The 18279-nt window shown below is 41.5% G+C and overlaps 2 protein-coding genes across 2 annotated transcripts; one reads left to right on the forward strand and one right to left on the reverse strand.

The window, feature by feature from the left end:
* The first annotated feature begins 557 nt into the window (after positions 1-557).
* Positions 558-10967, forward strand: POGLUT2 (protein O-glucosyltransferase 2). The gene is made up of 10 exons (XM_071548723.1): positions 558-948; positions 3076-3281; positions 3697-3902; positions 4658-4735; positions 7269-7441; positions 8393-8630; positions 9212-9421; positions 9772-9861; positions 10396-10500; positions 10714-10967. Exons 1-10 carry the CDS (start codon positions 782-784, stop codon positions 10729-10731), a joined length of 1491 nt encoding a protein of 496 aa, XP_071404824.1. The 5' UTR covers positions 558-781; the 3' UTR covers positions 10732-10967.
* Positions 10968-11834: 867 nt separating this feature from the next.
* Positions 11835-17863, reverse strand: TEX30 (testis expressed 30). Its single transcript, XM_071570345.1, has 5 exons — positions 17830-17863; positions 16588-16818; positions 15091-15142; positions 13466-13674; positions 11835-12325 (listed from the first exon to the last, which is right to left on the reverse strand). Exons 1-5 carry the CDS (start codon positions 17845-17847, stop codon positions 12152-12154), a joined length of 684 nt encoding a protein of 227 aa, XP_071426446.1. The 5' UTR covers positions 17848-17863; the 3' UTR covers positions 11835-12151.
* Positions 17864-18279: the final 416 nt, after the last annotated feature.

Raw genomic sequence — 18279 nt, forward strand, 5'->3', positions numbered from 1 at the left:
CTGCCCGAGGTAGTGGTTGAGTCACCACCTCCGGAGGTATTTAAAAGATGTGTCATGTGGTGCTCGGGGCCATGTTTAGTAGCTGGAATTGGCAGTGCTGGCTTAAGGGTTGGACTCGATGTTCTTAGAGGTCTTTTCCAACCTGAATGGTTCTGTTTGTAGTAATAGCACCGGTGTCTAGCACTAGCTTTCTGCTACCTGAGGTTGGATTATGTGACAGATAAAGGGCCACAGAATCACCCAAGGCGCTGGTGGCAGCTGTTGAGCCCCCTCACCTCTGCTCCACAGCCCCAGCCCTGCACCACCCGCTGCCACACCTCCCGGCCCACGGAGTACTGAGGGTTGGCAGGGACCTCTGGAGATCATCCAGCCCCACTCCTTGTGCCAAGGAAGGGTCCCCCAGAACAGGTGACACAGGAACGTGTCCCGCAGGTTCTGGGTGTCTCCGGAGAGGCTTCACCCGGGGCCTTCCCCGGGCCGGGGCAGCGCCGCCCCTCCCTATGCCCGCCCCCTTCCCCCCCTCCCCTGTGCCCTCCTTCCTTCCCTCCCTCCCTTGCTGTGCCCTCCCTCCCTCCTTGTCCCCTCTTTCCTTCCCTCCCCACACCTCCCGTTCCTCCCTATCCCCTCCCTCCCTCCTTCCCTTGTTCCCTCCCTCTCTGTCCCCTCCCTCCCTCCCTGTGCCCGCCCCGAGTGGGGGCCGCGCTGGTGCGGGGCTGGGCAGCGCCGCGGCGGGGCAGGAGGCGGGTCCGGGCCGTGTTCCCCGGTCAAGGCAGTGCTGTCGATGCTGTGGGCGCTGTGCCTCGGCCTGGCAGCCGCGGCAGCGGCCGCGGGCGGGTCCGGGCGGCCGAGCGCCGAGCAGAGCGCGGTGTGGGGGCCGGGGCTGCGGGCCGGGGCCGCGCTCCCCGCACGGTATTTCTTCGTGCAGGCCCGGGACGCCGAGGGGCGCAGGTGAGGGCGGCGGCGGCTTCTCCCGGGGGAGACCGGGGGCAAGAGCTGGTCGGGAGGCTTGGGATTAGCTTTTGGAAAGGGCAGGCTAAAAGCTCTTTACGTGACTTTCTGTATATCTTTCAGTAAAAGCTAATTAATCTTTTTAAGGATTATCAAATAACTGCAGAAGGGGATGACATAAGAGGATGAAAATGTTCAGCAGCAAAACATGTGTGTTAGTCCAGCCAAAAATTTATGATTTATTCTCCTTCATCAAAACTTTAACGACTAATAATTAAATGACTAATACATTTAATTTATTATGCTCAGTCATCCTGCTTGTTTCCATTGTTCAGGAACATCAGTATTTCTCCTGCATGTGTAGGCATGAGATCAGTAGAGTTATTTATGAATTACTCCATGGGCCATTTGGTAAACTGCATAGGAATGAAATAGGACGAAAGAGCAATGGCCATAAACTAAACCCAAGAAGTTCCACCTCAGCGCAAGGAAGAACTTCTCTACGTTGAGGGTGTCAGAGCACTGGAACCGCTGCCCAAGGGAGGTCATGGAGTCTCCCTCTCTGGAGACACTCTAAACCCATCTGAACCCGTTCCTGTGTCACCTGTTCTCGGCGACCCTGCCTTGGCAGGGGGGTTGGACTGGAGGATCTCCAGAGGTCCCTTCCAACCCCAACTATTTGGTGATTCTGTGATTTTCAGAGGACACTCATGGCTTTCCACTGCTACAGGGAAGAAACTCTGATTGTACTACCTAGATAGGAGCTTGGAATGCTCCACCCAGGTCATCCAGATTAGTTGCACCATGGTTTGTGGGAGTCCAGAAGCTGCCAATTCAGTTTATCTTGGAGACTAAACATTTCCTGCATTTAGATGAACTGGCAGCTCTCTAGTATGTTCAAACAAGTTTTAGGAAAGGTAACCAGGCTGTTGGGCTGTGGTTCAGCTCCTTAGTAGTAGCTACTCCACCACGTCTTTCTCTATCCCAGGCTCTCCCTAAAAACTTGAGACTGTGTTTAAAGAGATAAAAGAAAGGTGGAAGAAAGTTAGCAGATGCAGCATTTTGACTGCATCAACTTTGTTCATACCTCAATGATATGTGATAACTTCATGATTTTTCAGATTATTTTACTTGGTTTTAGGGAGATTTTTCTGTGTTGGTGAATTTTACCGAAATGTCCTAAGTACACACTGAATTACATGATTCCACTATAATGTTTTTTCCCTACTGAGACATGGAGATTTTTAATAGTCTTTTTTCCCTGTATGAGTGACCATGATTAAGAAGTTTAACTTCATTCTTTACTTCCTTAAATAATACCTGGAAAATAAATTAATCTGAAAACATTTTGATTCTGAATGTAAAATAACAGACTTACTAAGCTGCTAAAGTGAAACTTTTTCTAGTATTTTATCTTCTAATATAGAATCATAGAATAGTTTGGGTTAGAAGGGACTTTTAAAGACCATCTCATTCCAAACCCCCGGTCATGAGCAGGGACACCTTCCACTAGACCAGGTTGCTCAAAGCTCTGTCCAGGTTGACTGTAAACACTTCTACTTATGGTGCATCCACAGCTTCTCTGGGCAACCTGTTTCTGTGTCTTATCACCCTCACTGTAAATGATTTCTTCCTTATGTCCAATCAAATCTACCCTTTTTCAGTTTAAAACCATTGTCCCTAAAGGACAGGACACCAAGATATATCCAGCAAGATTGATTTATCTGGATGCTCTCTACCTTCCTATCATTTTACATTTGAGCTACTACTAACCAAGAGCTGTGCTGCATTTTTAAAAGTGCTTTGTTCCCATATGACCAAAGACCATATTTCCAACACTATTAGACATAAAGGGCACCAACTGATTTTTGGAGGTGTGCTCATGACTGAGTGAAACCTTCTTGATGCCTAATGCTTCAAAAGCATGAAACATTCTAGGTAGCCTAAAAAAATTCCCTTTGGAAAAATCACGCCTCGTTTGTGAACATTAGCATATGCTCACAGAGGCCTAGCATGGCTCAGTGAAGTCACTGTAAATCTGTTGACTTGAAAAGGAATGGGTTGGGCTAAGAAATCTGTTGTGTGTATTTGCTTTTTTATTAAGCTCCCACTTAATTCTCTGTGTAGGTTCACTTCATCACCAGGTGAAAATGCATTCCAGGTGAAGATCACTGCTCCTGATGAACAGTTCACACGGGTTGGTGTGCAAGTATTAGACAGGAAAGATGGTTCCTTCCTTGTGAGATACAGGATGTATGCGAGCTACAAAAACCTGAAGATAGAAGTCAAAACTGGAGACAAACATGTTGCAAAGTCTCCATATATTTTAAAAGGTAAGAGGCAGCATTACACGCACGTTTCCTATTACAGTTTTTTCTCACAAACTGTGTCCCAGAATGTCTTCTAGGATAAGCATAGGATTCTTTGGGACCTTGGTATTTTCTGAACTGTCAAATCCCATTGGAATGATGGTCATTGTAAGTGTCCTACGCATACTTTTATTACTCAAAATATTAAAAAGAAACAAATGCTGTGAAGCTGTTGCCCAGCAAATACATGGAGAAGGCTCACAGAGAAGCTGATGTAGGTTGATATGACTCCATTGGAGTTAAAATAATATTCAACCATGTCCATTTAAAGAGTTGCTGAAGGTTTGGCCCTATGCCATGAATGTCCAGTGCCCGACCCTCTTCTGTGATCTCAACAGGTCATTAGTATGACTTATTAAAAATAATGTGTTCCTGATAGGACCTATTTACCATGAAAACTGTGACTGCCCTGAGGAGGACAGCAGTGCATGGCTGGAAGAGATGAACTGCCCTCAAACTATTCCACAGATTCAAAGAGACCTAGCAAATTTTCCAATTGTTGATCCAGATAAGATTGCAAAAGAAATTCCACAGAGGTTTGGACAAAGACAGAGTTTGTGTCACTACACCATCAAAGATAACGAGGTATGGAATGGGTTGATCTGAAGTGTATCTGGGAACTTGGTGATACATCATGCAACTGGGCAGTTTGGCTGTTCCCAGCTGTAAAAGCTTCTTGAAGTCTGTTCTTTAAGACACTTCCTTTGCTTGCTTCTCTGTCCTTGAATACTTTGCAGTTTGTATGTGAGCTCAGCAATATTTGTCCTACTTTATAAGTGCTTTGTGTTCATGTTACAACTGAAGCAACTGCAACACAGCAAAGGCAAAATGCTTTCCAGGCAATCAGTATGAGTACTGGGCACACACCCAAGTCTCCTAAATGCTAATTCAGTTTCCTGTTCACTGAGTAATATTGCTGTGAAGTGCCACAATCATCTCATTTGCAGTGCATCCATAAATTACATTGTGCAGAATTCTGAGGTAAGGAATTACCCCTTATAGCTCCACTGAGGAGCTCCAGTGAGGAGCTTTTTTTAACAAAACTGTACTTCAGTAGTTTTATGTGGAAATGCGAACAATGAACACCACAGAAATAGGCAGTCTCTGTTTCCATGAAACAGACCTTGAACATCTGCAAAAGCAGGCAAAGCTTGTAATTTTTTATTTTTTCAAACCTTTTCTGTGATGAGATTTCTAGAGCGTCCCAGCTGATTCATAAATCCATACAGCTTACACCATCTGTCTGACTAGCTACTAAGCTATTAAAAGAGGTCTCAATTGTGACAGCAGTTCTCTGAAAGGAAAACACCAGGACAGTAAAACCTTTGTTTTATTTTCAGGTTTATATAAAGACATATGGAGAACATGTTGGCTTCAGAATTTTCATGGATGCCATACTGCTTTCTTTGACAAGAAAAGTGAGTGTATCTGTACAGTCATTTATTATGTATGTCCCAATTTATAGAACATCAGATTATCACAAAAGTTAATGGAATAGCAGGCTTCTGTAGGTGAGTTTGATAAATCTGGACAGAATGTGTTGGAGTTTTTTTCTGTAAAGTAAACCAATCATTCTGTAGCATCTAATAGAAAATTTGCAAGTACATTTTACAGGCTCACTTAAATAGGGAATGTATATCGTTCTCCATTAAATTCCATTCAGGAGGAGTACCAAAAGCCCAGCAGGTGGTGTGTAGGGAAACTCCCTTGATGTACAAACAAAAAGTACCATGCAGACTCTTTCCTAGGTAAACTTTGGGGGGGAAAAACCTGACATTATGTACACAGTGACAGGATATAGCAGGACTGAAGTTCCAGCACACACAAATACATGATTTTTATATAAAATAAGCAGTAAGAGAAGTACAAATATAGCCAAATTAATATCTAGTTTTGACTGCAAAAAGACAAAGTGCTGTGTCTTTTAAAAAGGGGAGAAAGAACAGAGAGGAACTACTAAAGTACGGAGTTGTTCACCTAAAAAGCTTTCTTAAAAAATTAATAAACACATTATAAGTCGCTGAAAGATAAGGTAATTGGTATGGAAAAATATGGATTTATCATGAAATGTAAGTCACAGCACTATAATTTCTTTCTATAACAAGATAACAGGTTGCCTGTATGATGTCAATATCTTAATTTTAGGTTTTTGGGGAAAGTCTCACAAGTTTCTCACAAACAAGATAGACATCTTTGCCCGGCAGAAATGAATGTAACCTGCTTGGAAAGCCATACTTAAATAATAGTGGCCAATGTTTCCAGAGATGTGAAAGGTATCACAAACATATTCTTCAGAGATTTATCATAGATTCAGTCACTGTTTAATAACTAGTTACATCTTGACTGAATGATGGACTAGAGAATATGCTTATTGAATTTTCAGATAACAAAAATGAAAGAACCTGCAAGTACCTCATGGTGCAGCATCCTAATTTTAAATTTTCTTAACGAGTAAGAGAAATTGTATGGAAAAATGCATAAAGTAAAGTGACAAGGGCAGGATACTACACAAAGGCTGGATAAGAGATACAGTTATGCCCGCTATTTAAAACAAGGAGCAGTAATTTTCTGCAGAAAAACGTGAAGGTTTAAGATATCACAAATGTAATGTGAGTCAACAGTGCCATGTTGTGAAAAACTAAACACATTAACATAACACATGAAAGAAATGTGAAGTAACCTTTCCACTATCCTCAGGATTAGTAATGGATCAGTTTATGTTACTCTGTCTGCCTTTGGATGTCATGCTTTAAGAAAGATTGCTCAATTACTGACATTGCACAGGGAAGTGGTAAGAATGACTAGACATACAAATGAAGAGTCATTTAACTGGGGATTGTTTCATCAAACAGTGTCTAAGGGAAGACATGACTGTAGTCTTTAATTACGTAAAGGATTGCTCTGCGGATGATGGAAGTAAACTGTTCTTGGTGTCACTACTGTTGAACAAGAAATAATGGAATTAAATTGCATCTAAGGAATTTAGGCTAAACATTGAAAAAGAATTGCTAACTCCAAAGACAGAAACTACTTCTAGACCTGGAAAGCACAGTTTGTCTCAGTCCCATTAAATACCTCAGAAATTTTTATCAAGCCAGCATCACTGAAGGACACCAGATCTGTTGGTTGGAGAAGATTTAACCTGTTGAAAGATTCTGCCGTTGAAGATGTAGATAAAATACAATTTGTAGGGTTTTATGCCCATTATAACCATTAGATGGCATTGTACTAATGAAGTTTAGTGCTGAGGATTAAAACATGTAGCCAAACCCCCTTTGTACCATCTCTTACTTCACTTGCAAATACCCAAACCACATGCAGTGCTCAAGATTGGGGTGCATCACAGTTTCATATAGCTGCAAAATTAAGTTCTCTGTCCTGCTTACTGTGGCAGTGATTTCAGCAATGGTTCCATACTACCTAATATTTTAAGTGAGGCTGTTATGGTTAATTAACCCCTGCACTGACTAAATGTAATCTTCCCATCATGGCTGTTCATTTCTGTTTCTTCTCTTGGATTTAGGCATCCTGCAGCCACAAGGTGAATCAGGTCACTGATGTGACAGAAAACTAAATGACCACCCAATAGTGATTTTCCATATAGTAACAAGGTGGTTCAGCTTACTTTGGAACTATACAATTACTTACTAGATCCCAGTGCTAGCTTGCTACAAAGATTGTGTGGCCAATCATGTAAAGTGTAACAAGAAACCATCCTCTAAAACGGGGTGTTCCTATGCCTTAAAAATCTTGATTTTTAAAAAAAAATATTATAGGCTTTACTCTGTGGTCTCAGTACTTCTAACATGTTTCTAAACTCCAGTGATTCATTACAGGTATATTAACTATATTAGACACCTGAGGTTAGTGAGGTTGCTTTGAAAATGCAAGATGCTAGAAGAATACTTCTTTGTGTTAAATTGCATTTGTGCCTACTTTGCTTCTGTTTAGGTGAAAATGCCAGATGTAGAATTTTTTGTTAATTTGGGGGACTGGCCTCTGGAGAAAAAGAAGTCCTCACAGAATCTGCACCCCATCTTCTCATGGTGTGGATCCAGTGACTCAAAAGATATTGTCATGCCAACATATGACTTAACAGACTCAGTTTTGGAGACTATGGGACGGTAAGGAATTGCTTAAACTTCCCATAAAATTCACAGTGAATGATCTTCAATAGAGATATGTGTATTAAAAGTATATTAATGATTTTCCTTTATTCATTGAGACATTGGCACCCTGCAGGTAGGTAATGTTAACATTATAGTTCACTGTTTTATTAAAAACCCAAAATTATTCTAAACATGGCCAAGTCACTGACATTAGCAGGTAGAGAGAGTGTTTCAGGGGTAGGTATTTTGTTTGTTTGCTTTTCTCCCCGCATGAACACGCTGACAGCTGGCCAGATGTCTTTTTTTCCTGATTTTGTTAGAATCCTTTTTTCTATACCTTTAAAATCCCAACACAGGTAGAGTTCTCAAACTAGAAGTTACTGTCATAATATTTACTGATCATAACTAGCCTTGGCAACTGCTGTGTTGCTGTCCTGAGGTACTGCAAAGCCTGCTTCTTAGATATCTCTGTAATCCATCTTGAAACTGTTTATGATTTCACTACATGTAGTTCAGATTCCTTTTTTTTTAATAAGATTTTTTCTAAAAAATCTTCCTTTTGCTACCTCCTGCCTCCCCAGTTTATGTGTTTTAATTTAGCAGTATTTTTAAGGAAGTGAAATATGCTGTATTAAACAAGTTACTTTACCTTGCATTACTTTCACGTGTTGGGAAAACATACTCGCTTTTACCTACTTTTCTTCCATGACAGCTGTCAGGTACTCTTTCCACATGCTGTGTTGTTGAACTGATGCTGTCATGCCACACGCCTGTGAACTTGACTTTTGTTACCTGTTCTGGGGGTTTTTTTTGCTGCAAAATACTGATACAATACAGACCATGGTATCCTCATGACTTAGCTTCATCCTTGGTATTTGCCTATTGGTACTGTGCCCTCTTTGAAGTAATTGCACTTAAAAAAATTTCCAGTAGGCTTCACTATTAAATCACTTCTTTCTCCTCCAGAGTCAGTCTGGATATGATGTCTGTTCAAGCAAACACTGGCCCATCATGGGAAGACAAGAATACCACAGCATTTTGGAGAGGGCGTGACAGCCGCAAAGAGAGGCTTGAGCTTGTAAAACTCAGCAGAAAATATCCAGAGATCATAGATGCTGCTTTCACAAACTTTTTTTTCTTTAAACATGATGAAAGCCTCTATGGCCCAATTGTTAAGCACATTTCATTTTTTGATTTTTTTAAGGTAAGCTACTAACCGTTTTTCATAGAACTAGGTTCTCTGTGTTTCCCATTATCAAATAACTTATTACGTATTATTGATAAGTGATTTATAGTTTTTCAGGACAACACCAGTAACAAGCATGAATAGACATCCCTCCAGCGAGATTAACTGCTATGTAGCTCTTATATCGCAGATAATAATGTCTGATTTACATCTAAGGTTCTGTAGAACCTTGTGTAATCTATATAACTTCAAGTTCCTTTTTATTTCTTTTTCCTGATTCAGCAATCAGGACTACTAACATAACTAACATAGTGGGAAAATCGGTGGATGAAGTGGCACATCTACCCTCACATCAGAGGATGAGCATCTAAGAATTTCTGGAGAACTTAATTGATGAAGAGGGCAGCTCTGTGTACCCTGCACTGTGATGAATTCCAAACTAAATAATAAAAGCTACTTAGACATTGATGCTTGCCTAGCCAATCCTACCTGTCTCAATATCAGCAAGTCAGTAACACCAGTGCCCTCAGAATAATATAACCTAACCAAGCCACTGGGATCTTGTGTTTGTTAATAACTTATAGTCCTTTTCTTTCCAGTATAAATATCAAATTAATATTGATGGCACAGTAGCAGCATACAGATTGCCTTATCTACTAGCTGGAAACAGTGTGGTGCTAAAGCAAGACTCCATCTACTATGAGCATTTTTATAATGAGCTGCAGCCATGGAAACATTATATTCCATTTAAAAGAGACCTGAGTGATCTACTAGAAAAACTACAGTGGGCAAAAGAGCATGATGAAGAGGTAACCACATTTAGAAGTACTCAGTAATGTTTCTAGAAGAGAATAAAATTTACATTTCTTTAAAACAACAAAAAAAACCTATTAGAAGGGCTTAAAATTATTTTCTTCAATTCCACAAATAAGAAAAACACTTCAAAAATACATAATACTGCCCTTAATTTGAAATTAAATTGAACTTTGCAAAAAAATAACATTTTCATAACAATGCCTTAACTTTTAAATTAAGAATGCTTATTTAAGTTATCCTAAACTGTCAACATCATACTTAACTCCACAGCCAACAATGGCATCCTGAAATAAATACTAGTTTTGGGAAGTAAAAAACTCCAACTTTTTATTTTCTTTGACAGGCAAAAAATATTGCAAAATCTGGACAAGAATTTGCAAGAAACCACCTCATGGGAGACCATATTTTTTGTTACTATTTCAAACTTTTCCAGGTCAGTATATTTTTAATGGCTACTGACACAAAAATAGAAATCACACAGAAAGAATTCAGGGCAGTGGAGCTGCTGGAAATTGGCCAGCCCAGTACTTGAAGCCACAAATCAAGCAGCAGCAATTAAAATTTTCAATTGGTTTACCAACATTGTATTCAATTATATTGTGTGAAACCACTTAAGATCACGCTGGTGCTTTGAGAAGCAGTCGGATCCCATAAATCGTGATCTAATCTGCAAGAATATGTTGCCCACAATGATCAAAGAATTCCACATCAGATGCACAGCCTGTGAACCACAGCTGAAAATATCTGTGCATTAGCACCAAGATACTGAAACCCCAGTGAGGCACCCGAAGGGGCTCCCATCTGCAGTTGAAGTGTTTGCTTACCCCATCTGTGACACTGTGTTGGAGTAAGACTGCGTATCCCAGAGTTTTTACAGAATTACTCAGCTGAGTTCGTGCAGTATTTACAAGCAGACAAACAATCTAGTAAGTTTATGAATTAAAAAACCTCCCTTTTTTAAAAACAGGAATATGCCAGGTTGCAAGTGAGTGAGCCAAAAATCAGAGAAGGGATGGAGAAGGTGCAGCAGCCTGATGATGACCTTTTCCCATGTACATGCCACCGAAAAAAGGTACAGTACATGCAGAGTTAAAGTGCTGAGTGCCTTCAGTTCCTGTTAACCCCCCTGGAGAGGCACCGCTCAGTGCCCCAACATATCAGTTACCCGGCCAAGCCATTAACACCTAACGAACTTAGAAACATTTCTTGATGTATTTGCAGGACTAGACAGTGAAAAATTGAGCTTCCAGTTAACTGAAACACATTTCTTCTTTCTTGACTGCAGGCCAAAGATGAACTCTGACAGAAATCAATAAATTAATTTTTTCAGAATTTGCCTACATTGAGACTGTCTTCTTCTGAAATAAAGAATTAAAATTTGGATTAATATGCCAGTGGATATTATGAAGTTTACAATATTATGATTTACAAATGGAAGAAATGAAAGCAACCTCTATTTTCTTTTTATCATGCAGTGGTGACAGTCTTGTTCAAAGTCATTTTTGTATTTTTTTCTTAATAAAAATTTTGTTTGTATCAGTTATGTGTTCCTGTCCTGTGTTACCTGTGAAATGCAGATCCTTCTTACTCACGCTTGCTATCCTGAGTCTTTTCAAAAGCATGTTCTGCAAATAAGGGCAGATGAGAATTGTACAGCTCCCCACATCTCTATCCAAAGGCTTCTTTTTCAGACCATAACTTTGTTCCCAGAGAATCATTATTCTCAAAGGCAGGGCTGTGGCGCTAATAATAAATCTTGTTAACCTGAAGAAAAAGCACAATTCATATATCGCTGTAAGCTTTGGTTACACAAACAGGGTACTCATAGCCCATAAGGGGGAAGGCTGCAGCTGCCAGCACACAAAGTGCTTCATCTGCTGTGCAATGTCAGAGCTCAGACAAGGACCTGAGTTCTCCCTGGTAATGAGTAATGAGGTCCAGACCCTGGCCTGCCTCTTCAGAGCCCTCTGGAGAGAAGCCTTGTACAGCACATCACACTGCAGGCAGAACCCCTTCCTGCTCCAGGATTTCTTCCATCACCATAATGACAACTTGTTGCTTAGCAGTGTTTATCAGAGGGCCTTTGTGATCAGTCCTTTACACAAAGGACATTGCTGGAGGGGACTGTTCAAAACCGTGTCCCATGTTCTTTGATCTGCCTGCCCAGCTGTGCCTGTATTGCCTCCTCCCCACCCCAGCCAAGAGTTTGGCTCCCTGAGGTGGCAACACTAAATATGAGAGATGGTTTACAGCACCTGGGAATGCCAGGATATGGCACTAAGGCAGGGTAGTACACGAGGCTCACCAGCCTCTGGGAATGTACTGGTAGAGTTCTAAAAATCAGTAGGTTTCAATGGCAAGCAAGTACAGCATCAATGATGTACTCAGAAATTGAAAGCACCTGTAGGCTGCCCAAGTAGATTTTATTCCAGGATATTACTTCAAATATTAGTCAAAAGCATTTACTTGGTGCTCTGCATTCCTAAGTGTTGCATTTATTATTTGCATAGAAACACAGAAAACAATGCTGCCATGATATTTTCTGTTCTTCAAGAAGATCTTTGTTGTTTTGCAATTTTTTTAATTCATACAAATGTTTATTTGCATTTGCAGTTAGACCTCTGAAAATACCTGTTTTAAAAAATATGCCTCTCAAACCCCCAAACTTCTAAGTTGTCACATTTAGGAAAAACTATATGAAGATACTGCTTAAACACTGCAAATTATTTGTGCTCCAATTGAACATTCTCTCTAAGCCATGAAAAAACTTGAGCATTTATTTCTTCCATGACATCATCTGTTGTTCGGCCTTTGACCGCCATCCCATGGTTAGCTTTATCAATCCAATGGATTTTTTTAGGGGCTTTCATTTTGCTTGCCACACCTTCTAGCAATTTCTATGGAGAAAACAAGAATTAAAAAGTTAGAGAATCAGCTGCTACAAATCATGCAACTCCTAGACATCTTTTGCTTTGTCTGTGTAATGCACAACAGGCAGCTCTTAAAAACAAAATGGATCTGTGTGCATATGAAAAACACCTTGACAGGAAAATGGGATGTATTCTGTATTCAGGATATGAATGCTGTACTCAGCAATGGGATCTGCTCAAAGGTTTGCCCTTACTCAAACACAGAATAACAGAAAATTAAAACAAAAAACCACAAAGGTCACAAGCCTGTGCAGGCACCTTCCCCACACTAACAAAGGAATCCACTTCTACTGTCAGAGAGTAGTGCTAGCAATAAAATGACAGAACTTCTTAAGTCGGACTTGTCTACAGTGGCTGAATAGCAATGTAATTCCTTAGGCTTTGATGCTGTTGCACCTTATCAGCAAACAAATCTAATAACTCTTAAAGATTTCCTCATTAAGAGGGTACTCCAGGGATCTGCTGGTTGCTTAGCCTGATTATTTTGGCAAAAACTCCTCACAAAAGCACTATGACTCCTTGGAAGTTCTCCTGGAATGGAAAATGCCAATTGAACACACTCCCAAATTCAAACTGATCTGTTCAGGAACAACAGATGATTGTTTGCAAGAAAATGAGGCAGAAAACCACCTCTACATCTCTGGTCTTCATCTCTACGAAAATACAACTTTCTACCACAGAAGCCTGACCTGTGAACCAGAACTGCTTTGCTAGAAGAATTTGTTATGAAAACATGACAAATATGAAATTGGTAGCACAGCACAGCATTTATGTTTTATAACCTGAAATGGTTAAACAAAATAGCAACTCACTCCTTCCACAAGCCACTTTAAATTTGTACAATAAACATTTAAATCTGTGGTATTTCAGTGGCCTAAAGATGAGTTTGTTAAAGTGGAAGGTCAGGCATGATCCATAGGTTTTAAGCAGCAAAAGAAAGCACCATGAGGCTTCCTCATGTCTGGTGAAGTTTCCTACCCATGGCTTTCTTCAGAAGACATATATTTAGAGAAGGCTGTAATCAGGTACACCAGTACAGACGGCACTCAGGCTCATTCCTACTCCTACAGACTGCCCTTCCATAGCAGGATTTACAAGGGTACTCACTTTTTCACACATCTCATCTGCTGATCCTGAGACAAACAGCACTGGACACCTAATACATAATAAATCCTCATCCCGTAGCTTGTACTGAAGTTTTGGTCGATGCAATGGGTAAGATAAACATATGAGACCTTGAATGAAGTCATCATCATCATCATCCTGGCTCAACTGACGTATCAGAGAGGCAGCAGCTCGTGAGCCCATGGAACGGCCTTTCTCCCATGTAGAAATAAATGAAAAAAAGTCTGTCTGCTGTCACCTCATTTACACTGTGTTTGAGTGAACAACTAAAAAATTCCAAATGAGTGTATTTCAGTGTTACCAGCAGCGCAAAATCCTAGGAATGCTTTTATTCTTTTATTCCATGAAAAATATTTACCTTAATTTCAACATTTTCTGCTAGAAGACTTGTCTAATTATATTACAATTTCACATCCCCATTTAAAATAGAAGGGGAAAAGAAAGAAAAGAAACAAAGAGGGATCCTTTGCAATACTGGAAGGCAGAGGGAAAAGAGAGACAGGTCCTATGTCCAGAGCCTTGAAATTTGAGATAGCCATGATATTATCTTGTATAATTCTCTTCATGAGACTCCAACCTGCTCAAATTAAAACCAAAGTTCTATGAACCTTACTCCCAAAACAAACCCAGCAAGTGTTTACGCACACCTCAAATTTCAACCTCAAAGTAAAAGTAGAAGAGGAAGGGGGGGGGAAGCGCGAACTTGTAGCATGAGGTCAGTCAGTTACAGCAAGGAAATATCAAAGCATCTCCTCAAAGAGGAGGCATATGAGCTGACAATGCTCTGTAATTGAGTGTTACAAGTGGCTGATTCCAGTGGGATTAACTTGCATCAGCACATATTTGGTTTCAGTCAGTCAGAGAACATTTAGAATTTCCTGTATCAAGTGATTCCTAATTACCCCTTTTTCACATAATAAAGCTGGGTTTTCTATCTGCCACTGGGTTTTAATTATCAAAATCTATTTTGGGAAAACATTTACGAGTAATTGGAATATTTCAAGACCTGCAGTTAGAAAGTACACATGGATTATCAGAAAACTCATGCCCTGTCACTTATAAATGACAAGGAAGTTTTCTCCCTGTGTACCTGGAAAATACAATCTGCTGCTTTTTCCTTCCTCCTCTGCAGTGAGATCTGTGGCATCATGAGGAGGGTGAACAGATCTAGACAGCCATGCTCCCAAGAGAATCCAAAGGAAGCAGCAGGCTGGGTGTTCCCACAAGCAGTGCTGCTCAAGCCAGCTGCATGAATGCTCTGCACAGCCACTGGCTCCAGGGCTGGCCCCATTCAGCTCCAGGTGAAGATCCCCAAAAGCAGACGTGTAAGTGGGCTTCGCATCCATGTTCCCATGGCAGGCAGAGGGGCTGCTGATCACTTAATGAAGGTTACAGAGCATTGAACTGTCAGCAGACAGCTGAATTGCTCTCCCCAGGCAACACTCACTAGTGGGAGGTTATTCAGCTTGTTCCCACATTAGACTGAAACCTGTCACCCACATCTGTTGATTCACTTCTCACCAAAGGGGGATAGCCTTGGAATAATTACAGACTGCTATTATTAGTGACATTGTAACAGAGAAAATTACTGATAATAAAAACAATACCTGCAAGGAAGACACCAGAAAGTTTATAATCATCAGAAAGTTTTAAGTATTCCTAAAGAAATAAGATAAAGAGAAGCATTACAAGTCAGAATTAAGACAGCTGGGAAGCTGAAGATTTCATCTGTCTGTAGCTACTAAACACAAAATGGGAATCTCTTATAGCACTGCAGGTTAAACAAAGAACAGATGCATACAAATTGCTCTCTTGTGGGTTTTTTCACACAAATGTTTTCATAACATTTTGTAGCAACAACATAAACATAATCGATTTCATATTAGCTCTGACTAAGTCTAAAATATCAGGTGCCTTATCAAGTTACAAAAACATAAGAGATTACTCTGTATCACCTTAGTTATAGTAACACAGCCCATGCACATTCTTGGTCCATCAAAAGGCACAGTAAGATAGAAAAAATATCCTTCATGTAGGTCATGTATTTCCAATTAGAAGTCTGAGACATGATCAGTTAAGTCTAACAGAAAAGGACAAATCCAGCAACAATTTTTTTCAGTTTTTAAGAGATAACTAATCAGATACTATCTTAGCAGAGGCCTTTAAATTACCCTTACACAAGAGTATATTAACATAAACTCACTAACAAAATTGTGCTTCTTCCAAAAGGAATGCAGAACAGATCTACATTAAAGACAGCAAAGTCTGACTTCAATTTAATGCACACATAATCACAATGACATCATACAAATTAATTCCTTAGGACTGGACATTGTTCCCCTATAAAAATGACTCATGGTCAATGCAAAGCGCTTCCCATACCCCACTAAAAGTCACTAATCAGGAAAAAATTTCAACTCCTTCCTACATGCTCCAGAACAGGAGGATAACCTAGAATGATTCTATAGCAACAAAAGGTTGGTCATTTTAACAAAACCTAAGTACTTAAGAACATCTTTAATAATGGAACAGCAGCAGAAAGAGTTTATCACCTGCATGTAAGAGTTTAAACTGATTTCAAAATCAAAGATTACTTAGGTTCTAGAGCTCTCATATGCTAATCCCAATCTCTCTTGCTTCAAATCCTGCTGTGATTCAGCTCCCTACTCTTTCCCAAAAGTCTGCTTCACCCATCTTCCAACCCTCAGAGATCCAGCACAATTTCCAGACCAACTTCTTTCCCTCAAAACTGTTTCTGAAGCTGTTCCTCTTAATCCCTCTCCCCTCACCAAGCCCCATCAAAACATCTATCTGTTGTTTCCAACCTAAATACTTGAACTTTTTTCAAGCTGTAAATTTTCCCATGAAACACCCTTGCTTTTTCTCAAGCTTTCCTTTCTCTCCCTGAACTCCAACCCACGCACTTGTGGCAGCCGTTCCAGCTATTGCTCATGTAACAATTGATTCTGCTGTTTCTGTTTACAGACAGCACTCCATTTAGCTATCATTGGTTCTGATTATCTCACTGTTGCCTGACTACATTAAGAAACCTGGAAGACAACACCAACGAATCTGAACTTGGGCAAAATTTGGTCACTTCTTACCACAACTGTTTTGAAAGCCTTAGTCCTGTATGCAACATTAAGGCCTTTACAAGTGAACCGCAGGCACAGAACTCCATGGGATGCAAGATAGGCTGCCAAGGACAGCAGGTGAGGGAAATTCATATCCCCTCCAGCTCCATGGGTAAGAATCACTCCATATGTTGTTTTTTCCTCTGGGACAGAAAAGATAGCATCAAGGAATTTGTTTCCAAAAGGTATTTTCACTTTAACCTAGAAATGAAGCAAAATCCAATATCAGTGTTTTTAAAAAAGCATGTTCCCAGTCTACACATTATGATGAACTAAAATCAGACAAGAAATAAACCAAAATTGCACACCTGCTTGTATTTCTTAAATGAGTAACTCCACCCCTAGCGCAAAGATTTTCTATATAATGGACAAGTCACTTTATGACTCAACATTTTATGTTCTGCATTAGAAAGTGAAACATCCCTTGCCTCAAAGCATAAATTGAAATGATTCTTACCTTCTCTATGTATCTATGTCTAGCTTTTTCAGAGCTAACTAGCAGCCTAAACCACACAAATATGTGACATTAAAACATAGCCCAGCAAACACTTCCAAATTGCAATTTGCATTTCCAAGTGAGTGGGAATGACTCAGTGGAGCAGCAGCCTGGTCAGGGGCTGAACTTTCCCCAGGGACAGGAGACAGTACAGGTTTGGACAACGCCAGCCCCAAGGGGGGCACAGGGCGCCATCACCACAGACATCTGGAGGAGTTGAACCAGACACGGACCAGCTGATGTTCTGCCGCAGGAAAGGAGGCTGTGCAGCACACGTGGCCCTGTTCCTGCTGCAGCTTCTGAGAGCAAAAAGGAAAACAGCGCGGAGCTGGGATGAAACACAACTTCCTGCCACTGCCTGTGTGCCCCAGGCTCTCCTTGGCGGAGGAACTGCGCAGAGGGATAGAGGGGTGTCAGCGGCCTGGCCGAGCTGCTGCTCCCACAGCCCCTGCCCTGCTGAGGTGTGGGAGAAGCCAGACAAGGGGACGGTATCGGACCCGCGGGACAGGCACAGACGCCTGTACGGAGATGGGCAGAGCAGCCCCAGCAGCAGCTTCCCGACCACCGCGCCGCTGCTCAGCGAGGCCCAGCCCAGGCGGGCCCAGCTCCAGAGGCTCCTCACAGGGGAGTGGCAGTTGCCACAGGCTGCAGGACCTCACGGATCTCAATGGAACAGACACAGCAGCCGCGGGGCCAGCAGAGGAACACCGCCATACCTCTCCCCGCCCGCTCATCCTGGCCGTGACGTCACATGAGTGACTGCCCTGCACGCCACTCCCGCTCCGGTGCTGGCGCTGATTGGCCCGTCACCGCCCAGGCCCCGCCCCAGAGCTGGCGCTGATTGGCCGCAGCGGCGTCAGGCCCTGCCCCCGGGGCGGGATGGATGGCGGAGGGTGAGGGTCCGCGGGAGGTCGGGGCGGGCCGGGACAGGTGTGTTAAATAAACCAAAAGAGCCCGTCAACAGCCTTTAGTGACCGGAACGTGCGGGAAATCGCGCACTGACAAGTGGTTATTCAGAAGAAATTAAGCAAGTGATTGCTTGGAAAGTCAGGTTCTCACCTGACTTCAAGGAGTACAGATGTGATGGTTCCGACGAATTACAGAATCACAGAATCAGTTATGTTGGAAAAAAAACTCTTAAATCATCGAGTCCTACCTTTGACCGA

This window comes from Pithys albifrons, chromosome 1 (genome assembly GCF_047495875.1).
Source record: "Pithys albifrons albifrons isolate INPA30051 chromosome 1, PitAlb_v1, whole genome shotgun sequence".
NCBI classification, from domain to species: Eukaryota; Metazoa; Chordata; class Aves; order Passeriformes; family Thamnophilidae; genus Pithys; species Pithys albifrons.